The sequence below is a fragment of the Pongo abelii genome, chromosome 16 (assembly GCF_028885655.2).
Source record: "Pongo abelii isolate AG06213 chromosome 16, NHGRI_mPonAbe1-v2.0_pri, whole genome shotgun sequence".
Lineage (NCBI taxonomy): Eukaryota > Metazoa > Chordata > Mammalia > Primates > Hominidae > Pongo > Pongo abelii.
Window position 1 is genome coordinate 76,645,940 of NC_072001.2, and position 27,406 is coordinate 76,673,345.

At 41.2% G+C, this 27,406-nt stretch overlaps 1 protein-coding gene across 1 annotated transcript in view; it reads left to right on the top strand.

Moving 5' to 3' along the window:
• Positions 1-1,180: 1,180 nt before the first annotated feature.
• The window catches only part of REC114 (REC114 meiotic recombination protein), a 137,572-nt gene continuing 111,346 nt past the window's right edge, over positions 1,181-27,406 (top strand). The window contains exons 1-2 of the mRNA XM_054531655.1: positions 1,181-1,306; positions 1,401-1,527. Coding sequence (XP_054387630.1) covers positions 1,444-1,527 — 84 coding nt within the window. The 5' untranslated portion in view covers positions 1,181-1,306; positions 1,401-1,443. The remainder of the gene's footprint in view (positions 1,307-1,400; positions 1,528-27,406) is intronic.

The following is a 27,406-nucleotide window of genomic DNA, read 5'->3' on the forward strand; positions in this document are numbered from 1 at the left end:
TTGGTCATAAGCATTAGAAAATCCTATCACATACTTACACAAGTAAGGGGTTTATTTTTCTCACATAAACAGATGTTCAGGCTAGGAAATTCAGAACTTTATGGCTTGCTGAAGCCATTATGAAGAACTGGGCTTCTTTTATCTACCTGTCTTACCATCGCTGGTGTTTTTACTTCTACAATAGAACAGACTAGAATAGAATAGATGCTGTACCTCCAGACATGTCATCCAAGTTCAAGGCAGAAAGAAAGAAGATTGAGGAAGACAAAAAGAAAATAGCAGGCTGGGCATGGTGGCTCATACCTGTAATCCCAGCACTTTGGGAGGCTGAGGCAGGTGGATCGCTTGAGGCCAAAAGTTCGAGACCAGCCTGGCCAACATAATGAAACCCCATCTCTACTAAAAATACAAAAATTAACTGGGCATGGTGGCACATGTCTGTAGTTCCAGCTACTTCAGAGTGGGAGGCTGAGTGAGGCACAAAAATTGCTTGAACCCAGGAGGCAGAGGCTGCCATGGGCCAAGATCGCACCACTGAACTCCAGCCTGGGTGACCAAAAAAAAAAAAAAAAAAAAAGCAAATAGCAACATTCAGTAGCCTCTTCCTTGTCAGACATTGACTTTTTATTCTGGAATGGAAGGCTTCCCTGGCGTCTTCTGTCTGCATCTGACTAGTTAGAGCTGTGTGGTATCATGGCCATCTTTTTCTACAAGAGAGAGTGGAGATGTGAGCATGTCACTTGCCAGCCTTCTTTAAAGTAAGACAGTAGACAATATGGTTGAAATAGAGGCTAAATCATCTAATCTACAGAATCTGCCAAGGCAAGTGTTATCTCAGTTTTACAGATGAGGAATCTAAGGTTGAGAGAAGTCACACGACGTGCCTGAGTTATCTAAGGGAATGTGGACCACAGATAATATGGCAGTCTGTCCTGTGGAGCATCTATGCATTGCACTGAAGTGAAGGGGTGCTTTTCCTCAGTGTCCATCAGAGTCTCCTTGGCCTCAATGCCTGTTACAGATGTCCCCTGATCTTGGACAAGGAGTGTAGACTTGGGGAAGTATAGAGTTTTTGATACCATTAAACCTAGAGATTGCGAAACCTACCTTAACATGTTAGGAACATTCTAGAGCTGAAGCATTACCATGGGGATGTACAGGCTATTGTGAGAAGAGAGGACTCAAGGGAAGGTTCCACAGCAAGAACCACCAACTCATGAAGGCCACTTGCCAGCAATTTATGTGGCACCAGCAGGGAGCATCAGGGCTAACAGGGAGCTGTGTTCACTGTTAGGTTGTTATAGAGGTGAGAAGTAACTTTTCAGATAGCTTAAAAAAGAAATGGTGAACAGGCTTAGGAAGGTAAAAGTGGAGGTCTCTGTCCTCTTGAATCGGTGTAGGCTTGAAGAGAAAGTGGAATTGTGGACAGGGAGATCTGGATGAATGGTGGCACCAGAGAGAAGCACTGAGAAGGTCCTGAGGGGCAGTGGCTGCTGTGGATGGTCTGATTTCAAGATCTCAATAAAGGTAACTATAAAATTGGAGAGATTTAAAGAAGGCCAAAAAAAAATGATATACCATGTTCGTGGATCAGAAGCCAATATTGTAAATACGTAAAATTTCTCTAAATTGATCAATAGACTCAATACAGTCTCAATTAAAATCACAAGATTCTTTTAGGAAACAAATGAGCTGATTCTAAAATTTATATGGAAAAGTAAAAGGTAAAGCTTATCCAAGGTAAAAGAAGAGGTAAGAGGACCTGTTTTAGCAGATATCAGGATTTACTATGAAGTAGAGTAACTAAATCAGTGTGGTATTGGTACAAAGATAAAAAATCAAACCAGTGAACTGATGGAATAGAATAGAGAATCTAGAAATAAATTGTGCATAGATAGACACTCTATATATGACAGAAAAACAATGCTGTACACTGGGAAAAGATTGTCTTTCTAATAAGAGGTTATCAATGTGGAAAAAAATGACTCTTATTCTCACACCATCAACAAAAATCAAATTTCAGATGGATTGGAAAATTCTCAATAGATTGGAGTCCTCAAAGTTAAAGACAGAATAGTAAGAAATGTATAAGGGAAGATAGGGGAATGTTTTCATGACCTTAGGATAGGTAAAGATTTGATAAGATGCACAACAGTACCAACCATAAAAAAGAAGACTGTTCTACATTAAGACCTTTGTTTTTAATTAAGACCTTTGTTCAAAAGATACCAGTAAGAGAGTAAAAAGATAAGCCGTGGAATGAGGCAAGCTGTGTTCCACACATATAACCGACAAGAAAGAGCACCTAGAAATCAATAAGAAAAAGACAACGTAATTTAATTAATGGTTAAGTACTTGAACAGACACATCACAAAAAGGGAAGTCCAAATGGTGAATACATTTAAGGAAAGTGGTTCAATTTTATTAATTAAGGAAAAGTACAAGATTCTATTACATACCCATCCGATGGGTAAAATTTTCCTTAAACATCTGGCAGCACTAGGCATTGGCTAGGGTGTGGTGCAAGGGGAACTCTCTTATACTGTTGATGGGAGTGTAAATTGACATAACCATCTTGGAAAAATGGCATTTGTTACTAAAGTTTAAGGTATGCATATTCATACCATAACCCAGAAATTCCTGTAAAAGAATGTACATGGGCAAGAATGTTCATAGCAGTATTGTCCACAATAGCCTCAAACTAGAAACAATCCACATGTCCATCAACCATAGTTTATTTATTCATACAATAGATTATATGGCAACAAAAACGAACCCAGCTACATGCAGCAACATAAACAAATCTCACAAACACAGTTTTGAGCAAAGAAGTCATATACAAAAGAATTAACACTATATGATTCCATCTATATGATATTTAAGAAATCAGCAGCCAAACTACCTAGCCTAGCCTAGACTTGCATACTTAGGTGGGATGTGACTGCTATTATTTTCATTATAGTGTATTCCTCTTGGGGAGGAAGAGGGCTGTGACTAGGAAGAGGCACCTGGGGGTGCTTCAGTGGTGCTAGAAATAATCTCTTTCTGGCCGGGCACAGTGGCTCACACCTGTAATCCCAGCACTTTGGGAAGCCGGGAGGCTGAGAGGCCAAGGTGGGTGGATCAAGAGGTCATTAGTTCAAGACCATCCTGGCTAACACAGTGAAATCCCATCTCTACTAAAAATAATAAAAAAAAAAAAAATTAACCGGGCATGGTGGCACACGCCTGTAGTCTCAGCTACTCGGCAGGCTGAGGCAGGAGAATAGCTTGAATCCAGGAGGAGAAGGTTGCAGTGAGCCAAGATCGTGCCACTGCACTCCAGCCTGGGTGACAGAGTAAGACTCTATCTCAAAATAATAATAATAATCATCATCATCATCATCATCTCTTTCTTGAGCTGTGCTGATACCCAGGTGGTCAGTAAGAAGGATTAAACTCTACTCATCTGGAACCATCAGTTTTATGTACTTTCCTGGGTATAATATTGCAGAATAAAAAGACGAAATATAATATATATTAGATCTGGAAATACATTCAAGAGGCCCTCTGGTTTAGGTCCACTCCATCAAGCGGATCAGATGTCCTTTATCCCCATTTTCAGGTGAGGCAATTGAATCTGAGAGCTTTTAATGACTTGTCCAAAGCCAATCAATGGTAATGAATCAAAACCAGAAATAGAACCCAGGCCTCCTGCCTCCAAGGTAAAGACTCTTTCCGGTCTACTTTACATTTCTCTCAACCCAAACAACAGCAATTAAGTTCACAAAAAGTTAAGCAACATAATTGAGGGAAGAATTTCCCAGGTGGCCTGGATCATCCTGAATCCTGGCCTCCTTTTTCCCCAGGGTCCCAGCCCTACCTTGATGACCCAGGCAGTGTGAGGAGCTGGGACTGGAGGGTTAACCCTGAAGCTTCCAACAGCTGCTTGGGTGCATCTCAGGCTTTGCATTACTCTTATTCCCTGTTCTGCTCCACATTCCCTGGCTGGCCCTTCTGGACCTACAAGCCCTGGCTGATGTGACCAGCTCTTTGGGATTTGTGTTTTATTGCCTCTCAGTCAAGAAGAGAACTACCTAAAAGATATACAGTTTGAGCTCTGTGAGGGCAAGAACCATGTGGCCACAGGCACTATACTCCCAGAGAGGTGGAGCTGAATAAAGGTCTGGTTCCTTATCCGAGGAAGTCTGTGACCAATCCATGGACTTTGTAAGTCATTGATGGTTGGGGAAGGGAGAGATCAATGTGGGCTAACTGGTCCAAGAGGTCACATTTGTACTGAATCTTGAGTGATAAATGGAAATTGATACATGAAAAAAGAATGGAGGATGTTCCAGCATGGGCGGTGATGGGAAACTTCAGGCCAGTTCTGGGGAGGGTGATCAAGTTGACCACAGCAAATCATTCATGTGGGAGTATAGGGTTTGATCAGTTAGTTTCACTGCCCTTTCAGTTATGGCATTCTGCAGGGTCTGTCATCAAACTTGTGAAACTATCTTGTGGCCCATGGCTCTTCCTCATCACAGTGGAGGCTCTTGCAGGGCAGGCCTATGCCTCCCCTATGGGCTCAGCCAGAGTGCCACGCTCTGCAACTTTTCCAAATCCCCTTCTGACCATCAGGCTATCAGCAGTGTTCCTCCCATGACCATCTGGGTTCCAGGTGATGGTTCTCCCAGACGTTCTGGTTTGCATTTTTTACAGGTTGAAGTAAGTGCATTATTTCATCCTGGCTGTCCCACAGCCCCAACCCTTATGCAGTTGTCCCCCCTGGTCCCCCATATTTTTAGCAACCAATGTAATTAATATGCTGTGTAATGTGTTTTCCTGGAACTATGATTATGCTTAAGGTATCTCAAACCTTTTTACAGTAATTACTGAGAAAAGGCTTGGAGAGTATTAACCATGCATGTGGAGTGAGCTATAATCTGACCTTGGACCCTTAGATATTAAAAATCTCTCTGACTGTGTCTGCCTTCATTTGCAATTCCAAATTTTCAGGTTAGAGGGCCTTTCAGCTGATTAAATAATGGGTTAATGGAATCCTCTTTCTAATTAAATCCAGATTGTCTCTTTGTGAAAGTGCACACTTGACAGTCTATCTGGATCATTCTAATTGCATTCTAAAGTTGCCATGGGGGCTGCCTTGAAGAAGCTGCTGTCCTGTCTGAGGGTAGAAACTGCACACAGGAGAGTAGCAGGTCCAGGAACACTCAGAGGCTATCCAGTTCCACACAGTGCTATAAGATTTGGGAGAACAGAGACCCACTTTGCCTTGTTGACCATCATGTATGCTGTGCCTACAGCAATTATGGCCACTGTTCTCAATGATAGGCTCTTGATGCTGGGTAACTATTGCTTGAACACATGAATGAATGAATGATTTGCAGCCGTGTTGTCATACTGACAACCCGGTGGGGCGGGCTGAATGGCCACTTGGATATAGTTTTAATCCCATGTTTTAAATTATGGGACTAGGATATATTGAACCCAGAGCATGAGAAGATTCTGAATACAGGAGAAGCTAGGCTTGAGCAATTCCCATATCTCCCCAATATATGCCCCCATAATGAGCCTTCTGCAGGGACTGGGTGGCCCATCTCTTTAATAAACTCTCTGACTTGCTAATAGCCATCTAATTTCTATGTCAGTTATGCCATATGATAAAAACTTTAATATGAAATGTTTTTCTAATACCAATCCAAGCTAATCTAAAACATACTGCTTCCTCTAGACATGGATTTCTATGCTTAATTCTAATCTTTTTTTTTTTTTTTGGAGACAGAGTCTTGCTCTGTCGCCCAGACTGGAGTGCAGTGGCACAATCTCAGCTCACTGCAACCTCCATTTCCCGAGTTCAAGCGATTTTCATATTTTCATGTCTCAGCCTCCTGAGTAGCTGGGATTACAGGCACTCACCACCAGGCCCAGCTAATTTTTGTATTTTTAGTACAGACGGGGTTTCACCATGTTGGCCAGGCTGGTCTCGAACTCCTGACCTCAAGTGATCTGCCCACCTTGGCCTCCCAAAGTGCTGGGATTACAGGTGTGAGCCACCACACCTGGCCAATTCTAATCTTTTAAAAACTCAATATTAATCCTTGATTGCAGAGAAAGTAGTGGGGAAAGTATTCTGGGTCTGCCTATTACAAACAGTAATATAACCAGCTTTTTTTTTTTTTTTTTTTAATGCATGGTTGGCTGGGTGTGGTGGCTCACACCTGTAATCCCAGCACTTTGAGAGGCTGGGCAGGCAGATCACTTGAGCCCAGGAGTTCAAGATCAGCCTGGGAAACATGGTGAAACCCCATCTGTACAAAAAATATTAAAGAAAAGTAGCCAGGCATGGTGTCTCACACCTGTAGTTCCAGCTACTCAAGAGGCTGAGGTGGAAGGATTGCTTGAGCTCAGGAGGTAGAGGCTGCAGTAAGCCCTGTTTGCACCATTGTACTTCAGCCTGAGCAAAAGATTGAGACCCTGTCTCAAAAAAACAAATAAATAAAAATTAAAAAATAAAGTGCATGGTTAAGCTTACAAGACAGAAAAGTGAATCTTTCACTGGCCACCAGGAAAATTAAAACCTAAACCACTATGAGATACCATGTTACACCCATTAGGATAGGTGTAATAATTTAAAAAAAAACATAAAATAATCAATGTTGGTGAGGGTGTGAAGAAATTGAAACCTTTCTACATGACTGGTAATAATGTAAAATTGTTTAAAAAAAAAAAAAAAAACTCCAGGCCAGGTATGGTGGCTCATGCCTGTAATCCTAGCACTTTGGGAGGCCGAGGCGGACAGGTCACTTGAGGTCAGGAGTTTTGAGACCAGCCTGGCCAACATGGTGAAACCCTGTCTCTACTAAATATACAAAAATTAGCCAAGTGTGGTGGCAGGCATCTGTAATCCCAGTTACTCCGGAGGCTGAGGCAGGATAATCGCTTGAATCTGGAATGCAGAAGTTGCGGTGAGCCAAGATCTTGCCATTGAACTTCAGCCTGGGCGACAGAAAGAGACTCTCTCAAAAAAAATTTTTTTAACTCCAAAGAGTTTTTTTTTCTTTTTTTTTTGAGACAGGGTCTTGCACTATTGCCCAGGCTGGAACACAGTGGTGTGGTCATGGGTCACTACAGCCTTAACCTCACTAGGTTCAAGTGATCCTCCCACATCAGTCTCCCAAGCAACAGGGGCTACACGCATGAGCCACCATTCCTTGCTAAGTTTTGTATTTTTGGTAGAGACGGGGTTTCACCATGTTGCCCAGGCTGGTTTTGAACTCTTGGGCTCAAGAAATCCACCTACCTTGGTCTCCCAAAGTGCTGGGATTATAGACATGAGCCACCGTGCCTGGCCCAAAAAGTTAAACATAGTATTATCATATGATCCAACAATTCCACACAAGAGAATTAAAAACTTGTACATAAACATTTATAACAGCATTATTTATACAGTTGGTTCTCCATATCCACAGGTCCCACATCCTTGGATTCAGCCAACTGTGGCTGATTAAAAAAGTATTTTTGGGGCTGGGCATGGTGACTCACGCCTGTAATCCCAGCACTTTGGGAGGCCGAGGTGGGTGGATCACAAGGTCAGGAGATCGAGACCATCCTGGCCAACGTGGTGAAACCCCGTCTCTACTAAAAACAAAAAAATTATCTGGGCATGCTGGCGTGTGCCTGTAATCCCACCTACTCAGGAGGCTGAGGCAGGAGAATCCCTTGAACCAGGGAGTTGGAGTTTGCAGTGAGCTGAGATCGTGCCACTGCACTCCAGCCTGGTGACAGAGTGAGACTCCATCTCAAAAAATATATATGTATATATATTTTTAAGAAATATATATTTAAAAAAATAATACAACAATAAAAATAATACAAATAAAAAACAACACAAAACTACCATTTACATAGCATTTACATTGCATTAGGTAATATAAGTAATCTACAGATGATTTAAAGTATGCAGGAGGATGTACACAGGTTATATGCAAATACTGTGTCATTTTATATCAGAGACTTGAGCATGTGGATTTTGGTACGGGTGGGTATCTTGGAACCAATCCCCCTTGGATATCGAAGGACAAGTGTAATAGCGCATATCTTGGTATAAACAACCCAAGTGTCTATCAATTGATGAATAGATAAATAAAAGGTAGTATAGCCATACAATGGAATATTAATACACTTATCCCAGGCCACTTTTCCCTCCACAAAAGTTGATGGCCAGATATCCTTCATAGAGCTCTGCCTTCCAGTAGGATCACAGCCATGGGTGGAGTTGCAGTGGGGCAGGAGACCATTTTTGACGCACAGCAACAAATCAAGGCATTCCATTCATGGACCAGACCCAGTTTTTTCCTGCTCACAGTAGCTGATTGTATGGAACTCTCCACGAGGCCTTAGGTTTGAGCTGAGACAAAGGTATTGGTACAACAGAGGTAGGCGCCATGGGGATTTGGGATACCTGACAGTGTAAATTATTTGAGTTCTCCAGTTTTATTTGGGCCTAATCCCAAATATACCAATTCCACCATATGATGGATTGCTACTGTGTTCTCAAATTTGTGATTTGGTGGATGTGACAGGACCCAACTTATAAGGTTAGCTCCACTCAGTCACCTAGCACCCCATGGTCATGCACTCAGTTTCAACCAGGGTTCTGGTCTACCAGGGACTGATGTTTAAATAATGGCTATCTCTCTGCTGCAGGTAGCAAATCCTTTCTCTAGGACCTTAGGGATTTGTGCTATGACTGTCCTAAAATAATTTGTCAGAAATGCCATATAGCACCCTTATCTATCACAGATACCTATAGCCCCATTGTGCTGGATTATATGACCTCCCCACCCTCTGCCCTATGGCAGGGCTGCTTTTGCTGAAGCCTGGACCTGCTGAAGAGCCCACTTTTACCCTAGGCCCAATTCAAAATCAGCTGCCTTCCAATGTATCTGATAAACAGGACTGAATAATATTCCCAACCATGGTATGTGCTATTTCCAAAATTCAAAGAGAGCTTCCAAGTACTCTGCCACTTTTTCAGTGCTAGGAGGTACAAGGTACAATCATTTGTCTTTTACTTGAAGATATTCCAGCATACCCCAGACCACTGGGACCCTGAAAACCTCACTGGTATGGTATTATCCCTAAATTTTTATGGGATTTATCTGTTACCCTCTGGCCCTCAAGTGTCTTGCCGGGGCTTCCAGAATACTTATCACTTCCTCCTTACCAAGTCTGACTAATGTGATTTAATCAATATGGTAAACCAGAATGAAGTTCTTCAGAATATCAAGATAATCAAGGTCCCTTTGGACTATATTGTAACGGGGAGCAGGAGAGTTAATCAAGCTCTGGGCAAGACCAGTGAATGTGTACAGCTCTGTGTGTTAGGTAAAATGCAAACTACTACTAACCTCCTTTCCTGATGGAGGTTAAAAATAACACATTCACCAGCTTAATAGATGCAGACCCAGTATCATACACTGTGTTGATCTAGTCAGTAAAGATAACAAATTTCATATAGTAGCTGGGATCGGGACTACCACTTGCTTAAATTTATGGGAATCCACCATCATTTGTCTTGGTCAATCTGATTTGTAGGTCCTTAAGAAAGAATGGTGGTAATCTCTGCTATTCCACCCAGGATGCGGTACAACTACTTCTAGTTTACTATCTTGGTTGGCAGGAGGAATAGTTTAAGGGGCTTCTGTCTGGCCTTTCGTACTACAATGACTCTTACCCCACAGGCCAGGGAACCAACTACTAAGTATATCTATCTCAATAATGCAATCAGGACTGAGAAAATTGACTTATACCAGGACTCCATGTAATACCCAGCCTGCATATACCCCTAATCTAAGTATAGGGACCATGATGACATTTTGGGTCTTCGTGGTATCAAATGTCAGCTCATTTAAAGGCTCTATATCCAATAGCCTTTAAAAGATCTGGACAGCCCTGTGCATGATTACTGTGCTAAACGACTATAGGTCCCTTTGGGATAAGGGTTGAGGGAACACCTACTTGCATACACTTGATGTGACATTATAGGGTCCTTCTTCAAGGGAGTACAGCCCCCTTCAAGCAAGTGATCTAAAAACTGGCTCATGTCTGGAAAACAGTGAGAGATCATAATATTTTTCCATTGCAATCAACCTTCTGCTCACCCTCTCTTGATCTATTTTGATCTTGTAAGTTGAGCCACATCCTCATTGGCCCTCCATTTATCTTGTGCCTAGAAACATCATTGTTTATTAGCCATTGCTCTGAAGCCATGTGGGTTAGGACTCTTGATTTTCTTCTGGCCTTGCTGTTCATCATGGTAATTACACCCACATTTTCTTTGACAGTTAAGTGCTGCCCCATGGCCTGTGCTATTCCTGAATCCTATCATCTCATTGATATTAGGGACTCCAGTTCTGTAGCACATCTTTTACCTTTAACCCTGGCCCACACAGGACAGCCACCACGGAACCCCTCACTAGCTTATTCCTTATTATTTTAATGAAGAAAGTGTCTTCTTGGCCTTTCCAGGGAATATAGTCAGCTGGAGTGTTCTCTAAAATTGCATAATAAATGCGTTCTAACACACTCATTTTTCTGAGGCTTTTTTTTTTTTGACAAGAGTGCAGTGGCACAATTATAGCTCACCGCAACCTCGAACTCCTGGGCTCAAGCGATCCTCTTGCCTCAACCTCTAGAGCAGCTGGGACTATAGGTGCGTGCCACCTCGCCCAGCTATTTTTTTTTTAAGAGTCGGGGTCTTGCTATGTTGCCCAGGCTGGTCTTGAACCCCTGGCCTCAAGTGATCTTCCCACCTCAGCCTCCCAAAGTGCTGGGATTACAGGCATGAGCCACTGTGTTTGGCTTTTCTGAGACTTTTGACCTCCTCCTCAGTACTCTGCTAAGCCATCTCCCCTTTCTTTCCTACAGACTATCACTGATTCCAAGCTTCAGGGAGCCATTCCATATTAGGATTAGCTCCAGGCATCCTCATTGGGATGTTAAATCCAAAGCCACAAGTGTGTTTCCATATCATTAAATCTTCCATATCCAGCCTTATCTTTCAACCTCATTAGTCCAGCAATCTTGGAATCCATTCCCACATATGTTTTCCCACAGCTCTTTTGGTGAATAATCCCTTTTATTTAATGGCAACAATCATACTTTTCAACTGAAAGCACGCTGAGACCTGACCGTACTTATCAGTCTAGAAGTGGCCGGGTGTGGTGACTCACGCCTGTAATCACAGTACTTTGGGAGGCTGAGGCGGGTGATCACTTGAGGTCAGGAGTTTGAGACCAGCCTGGCCAACACAGTGAAACCCTGTCTCTACTAAAAATACAAAAATTAACCAGGTGTGGTGGCATGCCCTTGTAATCCCAGCTACTCGGAAGGCTAAGGCAGGAGGATCACTTGAACCTGGGGGAGGTGGAGGTTACGGTTAGCCAAGATCATGCCACTGCACTCAGCCTAGGCAACAGAGCGAGACTCTGCCTAAAAAAAAAAAAAAAAAAAAAAAAAGACAAGAAAAGAAAAGAAAGAAAGAAAGAAAGAAAACAGAGAAGCAAGGAGGGTGGCAATGGGAGGTTGCCCTACTAACAAGTGGTAGTGGAGGTAGAAGGGCACACCTACTGGCTCAGAAGGGTCTAGATTCTTAAAGGCATCTACCCAAATATCCCATGTATCAGAGTCCTGACCTCACCTTATCAGTGCTGTGATTTTGGCATAGGAGACTTGTTAGGGCTATTAATTCATCTTCCTCTGTAACTCCACCACCCTTGCAATCAAATCTCGTCCTGATTTTTAGTACAATCGTTTTTCAGCTGCAGGAGACGCAGCTCACTAACATTGCCACCAGGCTGTGTGGTCTTCACATTGTAACCAGACTTAACAGGAGGCTGACATGAACTTGGTATTTTTTTCCCCTGCTGAGCTTTTATTTTATTTCGAGACAGGGTCTCGCTCTGTTGCCCAGGCTGGAGTGCAAGTGTTGAGATCTCTGCTCACTGCAACCTCTGCCTCCCGGGCGCAGGTGATTCTTCCACCTCAGTCTCCTGAGTAGCTGGGACTACAGGTGAATGCCACCATGACTGGGTAACTTTTTTATTTTTTGTAGACACGGGCTGTCACTATGTTGCCCAGGCTGGTCTCGAACTCCTGAGCTCAAGTGACACACCTGCCTCAGTCTCCCAAAGTGCTGGGATTACAGGCATGAGCCACCGCACTGGGCCCCCTCTGGGTTTTTATGGCAGTTAACAATAGCCAACCAATTCTGCCTTCTCTGTAATTACCATTGCCCCCTTATCTTTCAAGTGCCAGAGCTATTGAATAAGCATTGCATTCCATTCCACCTGTATTCCGTCCCAATCCATAGGCAAGTTTTATTCATTGCAGCTAGCGTGAGAGCTAATATTACCACCCCAGTCGCTTCTTTTTTTTTTTTTTTTTTTTTTTTTTGAGACGGAGTCTCGCTCTGTCGCCCAGGCTGGAGGGCGGTGGTGCAATCTCAGCTCACTGCAAGCTCCACCTCCCTGTTTAGAGCAATTCTTCTGCCTCAGCACCCGGAGTAGCTGGGACTACAGGCGCCCGCCACCATGCCAGGCTAATTTTTTTGTATTTTTTAGTAGAGATAGGGTTTCACCGTGTTAGCCAGGATGGTCTTGATTTCCTGACCTCGTGATCCACCCACCTTGGCCTCCCAAAGTGCTGGGATTACAGGCGTAAGCCGCGCCCGGGCCACCCCAGTCACTTCTTACTGATATCTGGTTGGCAAATGATACAATTTCAGAACCCCATATTGAGGGTCTGCTTTGTAGGATCACTTTTGGCACCACCCTTCTTAGGATGAGAAAAGGATTTGAATGCAAGGAGCTTATTTGGAAGGTGTTCTCAGACAGCACTGGTATGAAGCTAGAGAAGAGAGACAAGTAGAAGAAGGAAGTCAAGAGAGGCTGTACTGATGAGCAGATTTTCACCATGGACACCTCCTCCTCCCATTCATCACTGACTAAGAATCACTCCCCAGGATTTGCACTCCCCAGTACTTCTGGTTCACCCCATGGCATGGACCACGTAAAAGCCCTCAGGTAGAGAATCACAGGTTTACAATGGGATACTATTAGTGTGTATGGTAATGATGAATGCTGGTGGGGTATGTGTGTGTCCTTAACTGTATATACTACCGTAGGCTAGAAAAAAAATTGTCCACCTGAACCACCTCACACAAAGGGAGATATCAAGAAAGCTTATCTTTTTTTTTTTGCTTGGGCAAATGTGTGTGTGTGTGTGTGTGTGTGTGTGTGTATGTGTGTGTCCCCTTTGAGAATTTGCAACCATAGATCTTTACTTGACATAGGCTTGCTGTTTGAATTTATACTCCTTGATGGTCCAGAAACCCAAAGTAAGAAATTAATGTAAAATTTATCCCTGGCTAAGTGATACCCATGGAATGCTCAGCAAATGTGCGTGAAAAAAATAAAAAAATTTATATGACTTAAAACACCCAATAAAAGGAGAAATGATTTTTGATAAAGCCAAACAATGTTACACAATGCAGCCGTTAAAATGATGCTTAGAACCGGGAGCTTGGGGGAGAGAGATAAAGAGAAGTTGTTAATAGTTGCAGAGTTTCCGTTCTGCAAGATGGAAAAGTTCTGGAGATCTGTTCCACAGGAATGTGAATATACTTAACACTACTGAAGTGGACACTTGATAATGGCTAAGATGGTGAATTTAATGTTGTGTGTTTTTTTTACCGCACAGGAAAAAAGAGAAACAAAGAATTCTTGATGGTGAGGAGAAATGCTTACGGTAGAATGCTAGAGAGAAGGGGGACACAAAATTGTATAGACCATCTTATCCATCTTATCTCATCTGTGAACAATTACATATATATAGTAATTATATATTTTATATATATAGTATATTTTATATATATATATATAATTACAGTGGAGGGAAAAGCTTTAAGAAAATATTTTTAAATACTAATAAAACTGCCTGGCAGAATTATGGGTGATTAATTTCATTTTCTCTTCCTTTCTAAAAAAATCTGTTTCAGTAATGTATCACTTAGGATGCTTTCAGTTGCAAGAAATGGAAAATCCAATTTGAAATGACTTAAAAAATGAAGGGGATTTATTGGCTCATGTAACTGAAAAGGCCAGAGGTGGGGTAAGCTTCAGGGCTGATTTGGTTCAGATGTTCTAGTGATGTCATCAGGAATCCATTTCCTTCCCTCTTTCTGCCCTGCCATCTCTGGCTCCAGCTTTACCCCAAGGCTGACTCCCTTCATGGTACCAGAATAGCTGTAGCAGTCCCAGGCTGTGCACCCACACACCATGCTGTCCCAGGGAAAGGACCCCTCTCCTGGCGGCTTTCAAAAGAAGAGGAAATTTCTTTCTCATAAGCCACAGATAACTGATGCTTAAGTCTCTTTGACCATATTGCATCACATTTCCACCTCTGATCACATTATCCTGATCGATCTTAGCTTAAGCAGATAGGCTACAAGGTGGAGAAGATACCTGAAAAAATGTCTGGGCATTGTTAGGAAGGGGAGAGAAGAGAATGAATGCTGGCTGGACAGCTAACAAATACATGTATTTAAGCCTATTCCAAATTTGTATTTCTCTGGGAAATTCAAAAACCACAAGTGTAAAAATGCTCTTTTATAGAATATTTTATATATATACTATAGCATGTATTACATAAGTTTATATAATATAAACATATAATATGTAAGTTATAAGTTTGTTATATAAATATATATTTATTATAATATGTGATATATATTATATTTTGTACATAATATGTATCATAAGTTTCTATAATACATACTATAGTATACTATACATAATATAATATTTATATATGTACTATAATAGACTATTATATTACAAATATAATATAAATACCATAATAATAATGTTCTTTATGCAGAAAAAGTAACAAACCACCTTTACCAGCCTTTTACATAGACTCTATAGAACGAGGTTAGCATTCTGAAATCAGCTTTAACCTGACATTACAATTAAGGGTGACATTAAAAATATTTAATGAGCAGTATTGCACAGTTATCAATCAATCTGAGTGGGCACCCAAACAATGGGGGAGAGGATGTCACTGGCCATTCCACTGCGTTGGTGACCTCAGCCACAATCACAGTCATTATTACTTAGCAGTCACCATCAGATCAGAGTATGACATAAAACTGTCCAGTTTACCTTCAGCCACCAGTGCTGGACACCCACTCACACCCAGTCCAACACTGTGCCAAGACAGAGGGATCCCCATCACCAGACACACAGTTTCAAGGGAGATTAGGATTATCATTGTCAAACACCAACGGAAGCATGGGCTAAAGAGAACAAAAATAAAATCCAGCAAAAGCCTCCCTAGTCTTCTGTTGCATTTAATGAAGAGATACGGCATTGAAGTCAAGACAACCAATGTCAAAATGAGGTCGATTGACAACCAATGTCAAAATGAGCTCGATCATTTACAGCTGTGTCTACTCCACCTGGCCAAGCTTCAATGTTCACATCTACAAAAATGAGTAATACAAGAATTACCTCCAAAACTGGTTATGAACACATAGAGGTAGTGTAAATAAGTCATTAATGCAGGTGCAGCACATAGTAGGGAGTTAATCAATGGTAAGTATCTTTTATTACCATCTCAAGAGGCTGGTTGAAAAAACCTCAGACAACTGAGAGGCTTACAAATGCCCTTGTAGGGAGGTTAGCTCTCTGATTTCTGAAGTAAGGAAACAGCCACTGGCCTCTCCGTAATTTCACCCTCATTTTGGGCTTGAACCATCCATTCATCCACACTGCCCCTGTCTCTATAAATATAATGGGCTGACAGCCTCTAGAGCTGGAAACAGCTCTTCCTGAGCTGGGATTTCTGACAGCTCAACTTCCACAAGCTGTTCATGAGTTATTTCAAGGGACATTTTACTGTCAATCACTTACCCCTGAAGTGGACTGCACAGTCCTACCATGTGACCAGGATTCTGAAAGGGGCAAGAGCAACATTTGCTTCCTGGAAATCAGCATACTGGTTCACGACCCATAAAAGGAAGCTGAGAAAAGCAATGTGATGCTAAACAAGGAAAGGAAGCTATTCTTACCAAGAACTCCATATATGTCAACCACTGTGCTATCTTGCTGAATCCCCACAAGAACCCCAGGAGGCAGGTGTTAGATGCCCACCTTACAGGTAAACAAACTTAGGCTTAAAGATGTTAACTAACTTGCCCAGACTGGTATGGGGAGGAGCTGAGTTTCACATCTAGGGCTCTTTGACCGCAAATTTCTTTCAGAATTTCTCAGAGGTGACGCTGTTGACATTTTGGGCAGGGCAGTTTTTTTTATTATACGATGTTTAGCAACTCTGGTTCCTGAGCATTAAAGGTCAACAGCATGCCCAGGTCATTGTAACAGTTAAACTGCCTCCACACAGTTTCAAACCTTCTATATCTATAATAAATAGATCTTTTAGATCTATAATAAATCTATTTGTAATAGATAGATAGAAAAACATCTTATTTCAGAACAGGATTCTGGCACAGAGTAAGAAGAGAAAAGGAGGCTGGGCACAGTGGCTCATGCTTGTAGTCCCAGCACTTTGGGAGGACGAGGTGGGTGGATCCCTTGAGCCCAGGAGTTTGAGACCAGCCTGAGCAACGTGACAAAACCCTGTCTCTACAAAAATACAAAAATTAGCCAGCCACAGTGGCACACACCTGTGGTCCCAGCTACTCAGGAGACTGAGGTGGGAGGATTGCTTGAGCTGGGAGGGTCGAGCTGCAGTGAGCTGTGATTGCACTACTGCACTTCAGCCTGGGCGACGGAGTGAGAGCATGTCTCAGAAAAATAAAAATAATTTAAAAATAAAAATAAATAAAAATAAAAAAATTAAAAATAAATAAAAAAGAAGAGAAAAGGAGCTTTACAGATGTGGCCATGGGTGATATTGGAAATGCATTTGTGAATCCGAGTATGTATATTCCTGTTTCGAGTTAATAATGCATCTCTGTGCATAGAGTGTGCGTGCCACACTATGACTGCACGTGTGTATGAGATGTGCTCTTGTGTATGCACAGGCATGCAAGTCCCTAAGTCATCTGGGACCCTTTCTTCTCAATCAGCTCCCACATTCAATCAGTCTCTTCAGTCCTGTTGATTCCCCCTCGTAAATATATCTCACACCCATTTCTGCTCTCCAACACTGCTACATTGGTCGATATCGAACTTCTTCATCTCTCATCTGGACCACTGCACTAACCCTATATCTGATCACAGGTACTACCAAATCAATCTCCACACCACTGACCACCAGCATGATCTGTCTATAAGGCAAATCAGACCACACCTCCCTCTAGCTCAAAATTCCTCAGTCATTGTCATTGCCTATAGCAATTTTAGAAGCAGAACCTTGAATCTAAATGAAGTCTTCAAACACAAGTGCAATACGTAAAGCAGATAAATGTAGAACTGCTCTTTTGGATTATGTAGACTCCTTAGCAAGGCATACAACGTCTTTTATGATCTGTCCTTTAGCCAACTACTACAGCAACATCTCTGGCTTGGTGGTCATATTTGAGGGCTCTAAAATTCCCTACCTGCATTCAAATTCTTTGCCACTTACTAACTGTGCAACTTGGGCACATTGCTTTACTTCTCTGTGCCTGGGTTTCTTGTAGATAAAGTGGGACTAACTGCACTTAATGGAGTTGTTTTGAAGATTAGATTCATTCATATTTGTGAATCACTTAGAACAGTTCCTGTGGTTCCCAAAGGAATCTGTGGTGGGATTGACCCTCACTACAGTTGCCTACAATGTGACCAGCTAAATACACATCCTTGGATTAGCTTTCCTCTTTCTCTCTTTCATTTCAATTTTTTTTTTCTTTTTTTTTTTTTTTTTTCAGATCATGTCTGGCTCTGTCGCCCAGGCTGGAGTGCAGTGGTGCGATCTCAGCTCACTGCAATCCCTGCCTCCCGGGTTCAAGCAATTCTCCTGCCTCAGCCTCCCAAGTAGCTGGGACTACAGGTGTATGCCACAATACCCAGCTAATTTTTGTATATTTAGTAGAGACAGGGTTTCACTATGTTGACCAGGCTGGTCTCGAACACCTGACCTCAAGTGATCCACCCACCTCAGCCTCCCAAAGTTCAGGGATTACAGGCATGAGCCACCACGCCCGGCCCTCTCTTTCACTCTTTAGTCCCCCCACTTCTATTTCCTCAGACCACTTTCCCAAATAAACTATTTGCACACAAGATCCTGTCTTGACCTCTGCTTTTGTAGGGAATCTAAGCTAAGACAAAAAATGTTCCCAAATTTTTCACTATTACAAATAAATCCTGCTTTATGTTTTTATGTTTCTTTGTGACCATGTGTGAGTTATTCTCTAAGGTGTAAATCTAAAAGTAGAACTGCTGAGTTACATGACGTGTGCATTTTCAATTTTATTAGAAATTGCCAAGTTACTTTCCCATATGGTGGAACTAATTTACATTGTTGTCCACACTGCTGAAAATTCCCATTTTCCCACATTCTCTTCAATATTAATGTTGTCTGGTTTTAATTTTTGCCAGTAACATACAGCCTCATTATTGTTTTTAATATGTATCTCCTTGACCACTAACGAAGTTGAGCATCTCTTCATAAGTTCATTGCTCATTTTGTTTTCCTTTTATGTATTTTGCTTATTCACATCTTTTGCCCATTTTCTATTGGGTTTCTTTGTCTTTTTGTTATTGATTTATGGAACTTCTTCATACATTCTAGATACAAATCCTTTGTCTGTTAACTAGGTTGTGAATATTTTCTCTGAATGTTTTACTTGTCTTCAAATTTTGCCTATGATACTTAGTTTTTACTTTTAATGTAATCAAATATATTTTTCCCTTTATTATTTGTAATTTTTTATGTCTTGTTTTAAAAAATCTTCTTTTTATGTTACTTTATGATAATATTTACTTCTTTCATAATTTTACATTTCGGTTTATGTTTAGGGCTTTAATACATCTGGAATTTATTTTTATACATGGTATAAAGAATAACTCTTTTTGAGCTAACAGGCATTGAGAAGTTTTACTTTGCATTAAAAAATGTTTCTTGCAGAGACATCTTGGCATTTTGCATAATGTATATCTGACAGACCTAGAAATGGCAGAAAGGTAGAAAAGGAGGAGAAAGCACTGAGAAACTAGGGATGGTAAAGAAATTTCAGTTTCACATTTTATCCAATGTGAGTACTGTGACCTTGTTTGGGCAAAGCAATCACATAAAAACCACTTTGAAAAGGTTTACATTGGTTCTTAATTATCTACAGGTATCACATTAGTGAACATTTTTTGATTCCCTCACTTCCATTAGTCAGCTGGAATATGCTCACAGAAATTGCAAAAGCTATGAAGTAGGAAAATAAGTAGCTTCAGTCTGAACCAAACATGATGAGAAAAGGAGGTCTACAGGAAGAAAATTACATTTCAAAGCCTAAGCTAAAAAGTTTGGGGATCTTCTGCTATTTTGGAATAGTTACTCACTTTATATTCATTCATTCAGCAAGCATGTATTGAGCATCTACTCCATTCCAAGGACTATCCTGGGTGTAGGGAGCTATAGAGATAAATAAGTCCCTCCCCTTGCTCTCAACAATTTCTCTTTTAGGCAAAAAGACAATTATGTGAGAAAATAAATTTTCATTATATGTGATAAACATATGAAATGGCTACCATACACCATTTAAACATAACACCGAGCAGGAGGAATTAGTTATCTAGATTGGAGAGGAGGAGGTGGTCAAGGAGATGTTCCTAGAGCTAACTATTCAGGGGTGAACAATGGTTGACCAGGTAGACAAGGAGGTAGGTATGAGATGGCTTCAAAGGACATTCCAATCAGAGGGAGTAGAGAAAGCAGACATGTGAGAGGCAACTGTGCCTGTAGGTGGTGGGAAGGGTCTAAAAATGTCACACAAACGGGATCTATTTTCCCAATTTTCTATTTCTCCTCTTCAGTTTGAGCTTGTCTTAGTTCTGAAGAAAAGGCCCATCTCATCAAAGTAAACAAATATGGGCTAAAATTGACCTTCTTTTGCATATATACCTAGATTTCTTTTATTTATCTAATAATTTTTGTCCAGCACCTACTACAGGTGCTAGCAATACTTAAGGAATTCTTGTGAAAAGACACACAGAAATACAGACATTAATAAGACAGATCTGCTAAAGGAAGGTTGTACCCAGGTCCTGGATGTGAAAACAGGCCACCTAATTCTGCCTGGGAGAGTCAGGGAAGAGAGACAGAGGAAGTGGTCCTCGAGTTGAAATTTGACAGGTAAATAAAGTTTGCCAGGCAGAGAAGTAGGAAGGAGACAATTCTAGGTGGAGGCTGCAGGACGTTATGGTACCAACGTGGTCACTACACCCCTTTCAGCTGCAACTGTCTCACCCACAATGCCCTGCTCAAGGAAGAGAAGCAAAGCCATCCTTTGAAGGATGGTGGCTGCTGATTGGACCTCCTCACAGGCAGACAGTGTCCTATGAAGTATCCAGACGCAAGGGCTTTACCCAATTAGGAGGCATTGGTAACTGGTCAATCAGGCTGCATCCCCTAAGAATTTAGAGAATACAAATTGGACTGTCTGGTAACAGCAGAAGGATGATGAAGCCAGCTCTCAGAGAAAAGAAGAAACCTGGCTAGAGCACCAATTGTCTGTGATTATTTCCCCCAAGGATAGAAGATTAATTCATTTATCCATAGACTCCCAGCTTCCAGTCATCAAGGATTGCCCCATGGGATGTTAACTCCCTCAGGTTTCCAGGTTGCATGTAGGTCAGAATGGCTGAGTAGGACCCCACTGGAGTTCCCAGATTGTTATGTTTTCTTTCATGGGCTCTGTCTCTTTGGCCTTTTGTTCCCTTTACTCCCTCCCTCCCTCCTTTCCTCCTTTCCTTTCTTCCTTTCTTCCTTTCTTTCTTTTTCTTTCTTTTCTTTCTCTTTCTTTCTCTCTCTGTGTCTCTCTCTCTCTTTCTTTTTTAGATGGAGTTTCGCTCTTGTCACCCAGTCTGGAGTGCAATGGCGCAATCTCGGTTCACTGCAACCTCCACCTCCCAGGTTCACAAGCGATTCTCCCGCCTCAGCCTCCTGAGTAGCTGGGATTACAGGTGCCCACTACCATGCCCAGCTAATTTTCGTATTTTTAGTAGAGACGGGGTTTCGCCATGTTAGCCACGCTGGTCTCGAACTCCTGACCTCAGGTGATCGGCCTGCCTCGGCCTGCCAAGGTGCTGGGATTACAGGCGTTAACCACTGCACCTGGCCGACCTTTTGTTCTGCTTTCTAGGAGAGCTCCTCAACTTTATTTTTCAACTCCTATGCTTTCTTTTGTATTTGTCCAGCATACTTTAAACTTTTTAGAGCACTCTTTTTTCTCTAATTATTTGTCATTTGTGTAGCAACCTGTTCTTGTTTTATAGATATAATAGCTTCTCATGTCTCTCTGGGGATTTTAATTATCTTCTTCTCTCTATGTCATCTCTGTTCTCTCTAGTTATTTATCCTTTCTTCTACTCTCTTTTATATGTTGGAGATTTTTCTCAGAAGTCTGATAATATTAATTGCTGGTTTTTATTTAAGAGTGAGGTAACTAAAAAGCTGATTGGAACTATTATATTCTGGTTGGGCTTTAGAATTGGGGAAATTTGCTTTAGGTAAGTTAGGAAATAAGAAATTTCCTTCTATTCTGAGTGGCCCCCAAATGCCAGATAAATGGAAGTTATTCCATTTCTCTATGGAAGAACCCTCTGCCTGGGGGGAGATGTCCTGTGGGTAGGTGTTTTACACTCAAGTTTTGAGAGTGTGTTGCACTTATAGACTTTCTTTCTTTCTTTTTCTTTTTTTTTTTTTTTGAGACAGAGTCTTGCTCTGTCGCCCAGGCTGGAGTGCAGTGGCGCGATCTCAGCTCACTGCAGCCTCGGCCTCCCGGGTTCAAGCGATTCTTCTGCCTCAGCCTCCTGAGTAGCTGGGATTATAGGTGCCTGCCACCATGCACAGCTAATTTTTGTATTTTTAGTAGAGACAGGGTTTCACCATGTTGGCCAGGCTGGTCTTGAACTCCTGACCTAGTGATCTGCTTGCCTTGGCCTCCCAAAGTGATGGGATTACAGGCGTGAGCCACTGCACCTGGCTCCACTTATAGACTTTGAATTAGTCCATCCATTTGCAGCCTCACGTCTCAGTCACGTGTACCCTCTGGGGACACATGCCATCTCTGCCAGACATGATGGCTTTCTTCTATTTTACATCCTCCTTCTAGTATGCTCCAGGCTGCAACTTCCCCTGCCCTACTAACAGTTACCCTTCCTTCTGTAGTTTTTTCCTCCTTAGAAACTTGTTGAAATCTCTCCTTCACCTTGTTTTTTGATCATAGTCTTTTTTTCTAGTCATCTACATTTATTAATATGACAGTACATTTGGTCTTCTTAGTTATTCCTTGGTTTTTAATACTTTTTTTATGTTCTGTTATATTAATGTTTCACTTTATAATCTGTGATTACTTTTCTGGGATGTGCATGCTGTTTTTGTCTGATAATAAGGATTTTTTTTATAGTCTGATATTTTTCTAGTTGATCACTTTTTAGCTATGATTTTGAATAACATAATTGATTCTAGCATACAGCTAGATTTAAAAGTCCAATCTGATAATTTATGTTTTTAATTTGTGAGTACAGTTTATTTACATTTTGTAAATATATATATATTTGAAGTTTTAGGACCACCTTATGCATGATTTCTGCTTATTTTTCTTTCTTTATTCCTTCTCTTTATTGATAGACTTTTCTTTATCCCAACACTCTTTTTTAGTGTACTCATTTGGAAGCTATAGATTGTTCTATATTTTTAGTGGTTTCTTTTGTTTTTTGACATATGCACACTTAACTCCTCATTTTCTAACAAAACTACTGTTATTAAATATTTCAATCCTAACTTTGGACATTGTCACAATTTAACTACTTGTTGAATACCTCTCTCCCTCCATCTTTTTACTCTTTAGAGTTTTAAAAATAGCCAATAGTTTTTTTGATAGTCAATAATTAAGTTTCTCTACATTTAAAACCAATTTCTGTGCTATCATTAAATACATCCTCTAATAGTTATTTCAGTGAGTGTCTAGAAGTATCAACTCTCAGTTATTACATTGAAAATTCATTGTTTAAATTTTTAAATGGGCAACTTTTTAATTGAAGTGTAATATACATAAAGAAACCTACAAAAATTATATACAATTGATTCTCATTATTTGTGAAAATTATGTTCCATAAAATCACCATGAACACTGAATTAATGAATACTGAACCATTGCTCCCAGGGGAAATACAGAGTTAGGTTCCCATGAGCCTCTGGTCACATTTTCGTCAGCCGATCAATGTGTAATCTTGTTTTATGTGTGTTTCTATTGAAATACACCTTATTTAATATGTATGGTTGATTCATTAACATTGAACTTACTGCCAACAGCACTGCAACTCATACCTGAATGAAGCTTACTAACACATGTATTTTCTCTATAAGGCATACCACAGGCTTATGATAACACTAGGTAACACTTCAGCTGTATGCTTCCAGGCCATTTTAAACAGCAAAATCACCATCAGAAAGCACAAAAATGCAGAAAAATGTGCATTAAGTAGCCTGTGAAAAGGACACTTGAGGCCAGGCACGGTGGCTCACGCCTGTAATCCCAGCACTTCGGGAGGCCAAGGCGGGCGGATCACAAGGTCAGGAGATCGAGATCATCCTGGCTAACACGGTGAAATCCCGTCTCTACTAAAAATACAAAAAAAAAAAAAAAAGCCCGGGCGTGGTGGCAGGCGCCTGTAGTCCCAGCTACTCGGGAGGCTGAAGCAGGAGAACGGCATGAAACCGGGAGGCACAGCTTGCAGTGAGTCGAGATCGCGCCACTGCGCTCCAGCCTGGGTGACGGAGACTCCGTCTCAAGAAAAAAAAAAAAAAGAAAAAAGAAAAAAAAGAAGAGGACACTTGCTTCTAACATGAGAGCTGAAACAAGTAAGCAGAGAGTTGTTTTGTCCGACTTCAGCTTGGAACATGTGCATCCAGTGACTCAAATTTTTCCCCTCAATGCGTAGATCTGCAAACGACCACAAAGCTCAGCAAGTATTGATTTTGGGGTTGCAAATAAATTTGAGTGAGTAGGTAAATTAACAAATACAGAATCAGTGAATAAATGAGGATGGATTGTATGGACACACAATGACTTTTCATAAAGTGAAAGCACCCATGTAACAAGCATCTGAGTCAAGAAATAAAACGTTTCCAGCATTCTCTTTGGCCTTTTTCCAAGGGTAACCATTTTTCTGGCTTCTGACACCATAGATTGGTTTGCCTGCTTTTTCACATGACATCATGTAAGCATGTGTTATGTACTTTTTTGTGTCTAGCTTCTTTTGTTCAATATTATATTATTCATCCATGTCACAGGTTGTAATAAATGGTATTGATCATTCTAAAGCATTTTTGTCAGTCTGTTCTATACAATTAGTTTTGTCAGAAGTGAGTTTATATTCCTAGTGTTGATTTTGTTGATCGTCTTTCCTAGAATTGTATTCCCTGATGTGTTTTAGACTTTTGATTTTCAGGGTCATTTTAAGCAAGAAGCTTCTTGCTTTTCTTCATGTTTCTCTTGCTTTCTAGTAATTGAGTGGTGTGCTGCTGCCTTCCCTTGGTCCCCCAGGCTCCAGTCCAGTCTTACAGGGATGTTGATGTGCTGCAACATTGGAGATATCCAGTTCCAGAGTCTGCACGAGCCTTGGCTCAGGTCCTGCTCATGAGGCTCATGAGGCTGTGTCTGTCCACCTGCCTTCTTTGGGCTCCATGTTGCTGGAAACAGTTACACCGGGCATCAGAGTGGCAGTCTTTTGAGCCCCTTTCAAAGGAGTAGCATCCCACTCCAGCTCCTGGCTTCATGCAGGGAGCTGGACTCTATTCCGTGCCTTGTGTGGAGGTTTTGGTCCTGATTCCCTGCTACCGCTGTCTGGGGCCAGACCTGGAGCCCAGCATGCCCTGGCTTTATCCTTGCTCACTGCTGGAGATTTATGGTCCCAGAGATGCTTGTCTTCTCTTTGATCCCAGCTATCCATTTTCAGTCATCTCTTCTTATATTTGACCTGTCATTACTGTGTCTGGAGATGGGTGAAGTTGTTGAGGAGTGAATTTAACTGTACTATGCTGCCTGGGAGTCTGTATTGTTTGTTTTATCCGAGAATTAACAAGCCATTTTTATCTTGAAATACATAAAGCATTCAAGAGTTTCCTCTCAGGTGGAAACAACTCAAATATCTGTCAACTGATGAGTGGATAAACAACATAGGTATATCTATACAATGGAATATTAGTCATCCATTAAAAAGAATGAAGTATTCATACATGCTATGACATGGATGAATCTTGAAAACGTTATGCCAAGTAAAAGAAGCCAAATATAAAAGGCCATATATTGTATAATTTCATTTATATGAAATATACAGAATAGACAAATTCATGGAGACAAAGAGTGGATTGGTGCTTTCCAGGGGCTCAGGGGAGGGGAGCGTGGACATGATAACTAATGGGTATGGGGTTTCCTTTTGGGGTGATGAGAATGTTCTGGAACTAAAGAGTGGTGATGGTTGCACAACACGTGACTTCTAACTGCCTCGTTTGAAGGTATTACTCCTTTGCACCAACACAAGGCCAGGTCCTGTCTTTATTGAACATCTTTCACAATATATTGTGAATTACTTGTCTTTGGGTCTATCCCTCTACCAGACTATAAACATTTTCAAGAGAAGCGTTTTTTCCTATTCAGATTTTTATCTCTGTTACTTTGCTTAGTGCCTGGCACAGAGTAAATCTAAGAAACACTGCTGATCAAATGAATGAACAAATTAGTTGAACTGACATGACCACTTCAAAAAAAGTCATTCTTTTTTCTGGGTCCCTCAGTTTATTGTTAGAATCATCTCCCAGGGAAAGATTTTCATTCAGAGACACTGTGATCCCTCAGAGTTAAAGCATTTGATGTGAGGAAGCAGTGCAAGCAGCCCTTACCATTCCCAGGGTCCTCCTAAAACTTTGACCTCCCAGCCTCAGCCAGTCCTAACCTAACATCTGCTGGAGGTGCAGTTGCAATGGCTGAATTATTCAAAATATTCCCAACAACTAAGCACAAAAATGCTGTTGCTGAGTCACTCCCAGCATAAAGCATTTTCTTTATGATGTCTGCCCTCTGAGGTGTAAATTGCAAGTCTCACAGCCTCACTCTATAGAGGTGAGCTAAATGACTTCTCCAGGGTCAGGGAACAAATGATGGAATAAGCGGCACATCAAATTGGAAGAGATTTCTAGGGATCTATGCTTCTGTATTTGACTATGTATATGTAGGTGTCAGGGTTAGAAACTCCCCAAATATATCACCTATTAGATTAAGATCTTGAGATACAAAAATTTATTCTTAATGTTAGCGCCAATTCTTCATGACGTGGTTGAAGGTGATTTCTTCTTGTTCCAACAGTGTGGAGGTAAGGAAGGGAAAGGGTTATTAACCATTTCCCCCCATGTTAACCCTTTATACACTCAAAGTGATTTTTAAATTGTCCCTTTCTTCCATATTAAAATTTGCAGTCTGTTCATTAAAAAAAATTAAGAACCTACTATGTGCCAGCAATTCTGGATTCCAACATAAAGTATAGTCCCTCTCTTTAAGGTCTGAGTTCATAGTCTTCCTTTAGGGTTTGCTTTAAATTCTTATTTCTGACGCTAATCCAGCTTTGCAAAATACGCTCCCAAATCTACCACCTGGCAAACATTTTGTAGTAATTTATTATTCTCTGTGCTTTTAACACATGGGAAAATCAGTGTTAATCTCTCTCCATGTTATGCCAATGACCAGCAGCCTGTAGACAAGTTGGGATTGTCTGCGCCTGGTCACATTGAAATACTTTCAATTACCTGCAATGGAGGAGTTGATTTTTGCTTGTGAAAGATACAGAGTAGCAACTTGAAAATAATTGCTTTTTAGCAGTGAGTGTAAAGTACCATGGGAACATCCCCTTCTTACACAGTATACACAGGTCTGTCATAATGTAGACAGTTCATCTGGCTTGACTGATGCAAACACGGCTTTTCTGGGAAACCCCACAGCCATCAACATTGTTCTGCAGTTCTCAATCACTTTGTGTGGTCCCTAGAGCTGTTGCTGAGGGACACAGCAGGCAGAGCAGAGGTGCAGCTTTTCCTGTCATCTTGTCATCTAGGGGACCCAAGGAGACTGAAGCCATCATTTCCTTTGCTGACTCAATATCCTGGGCAAAAGGGATGTATGGGGTCCCTG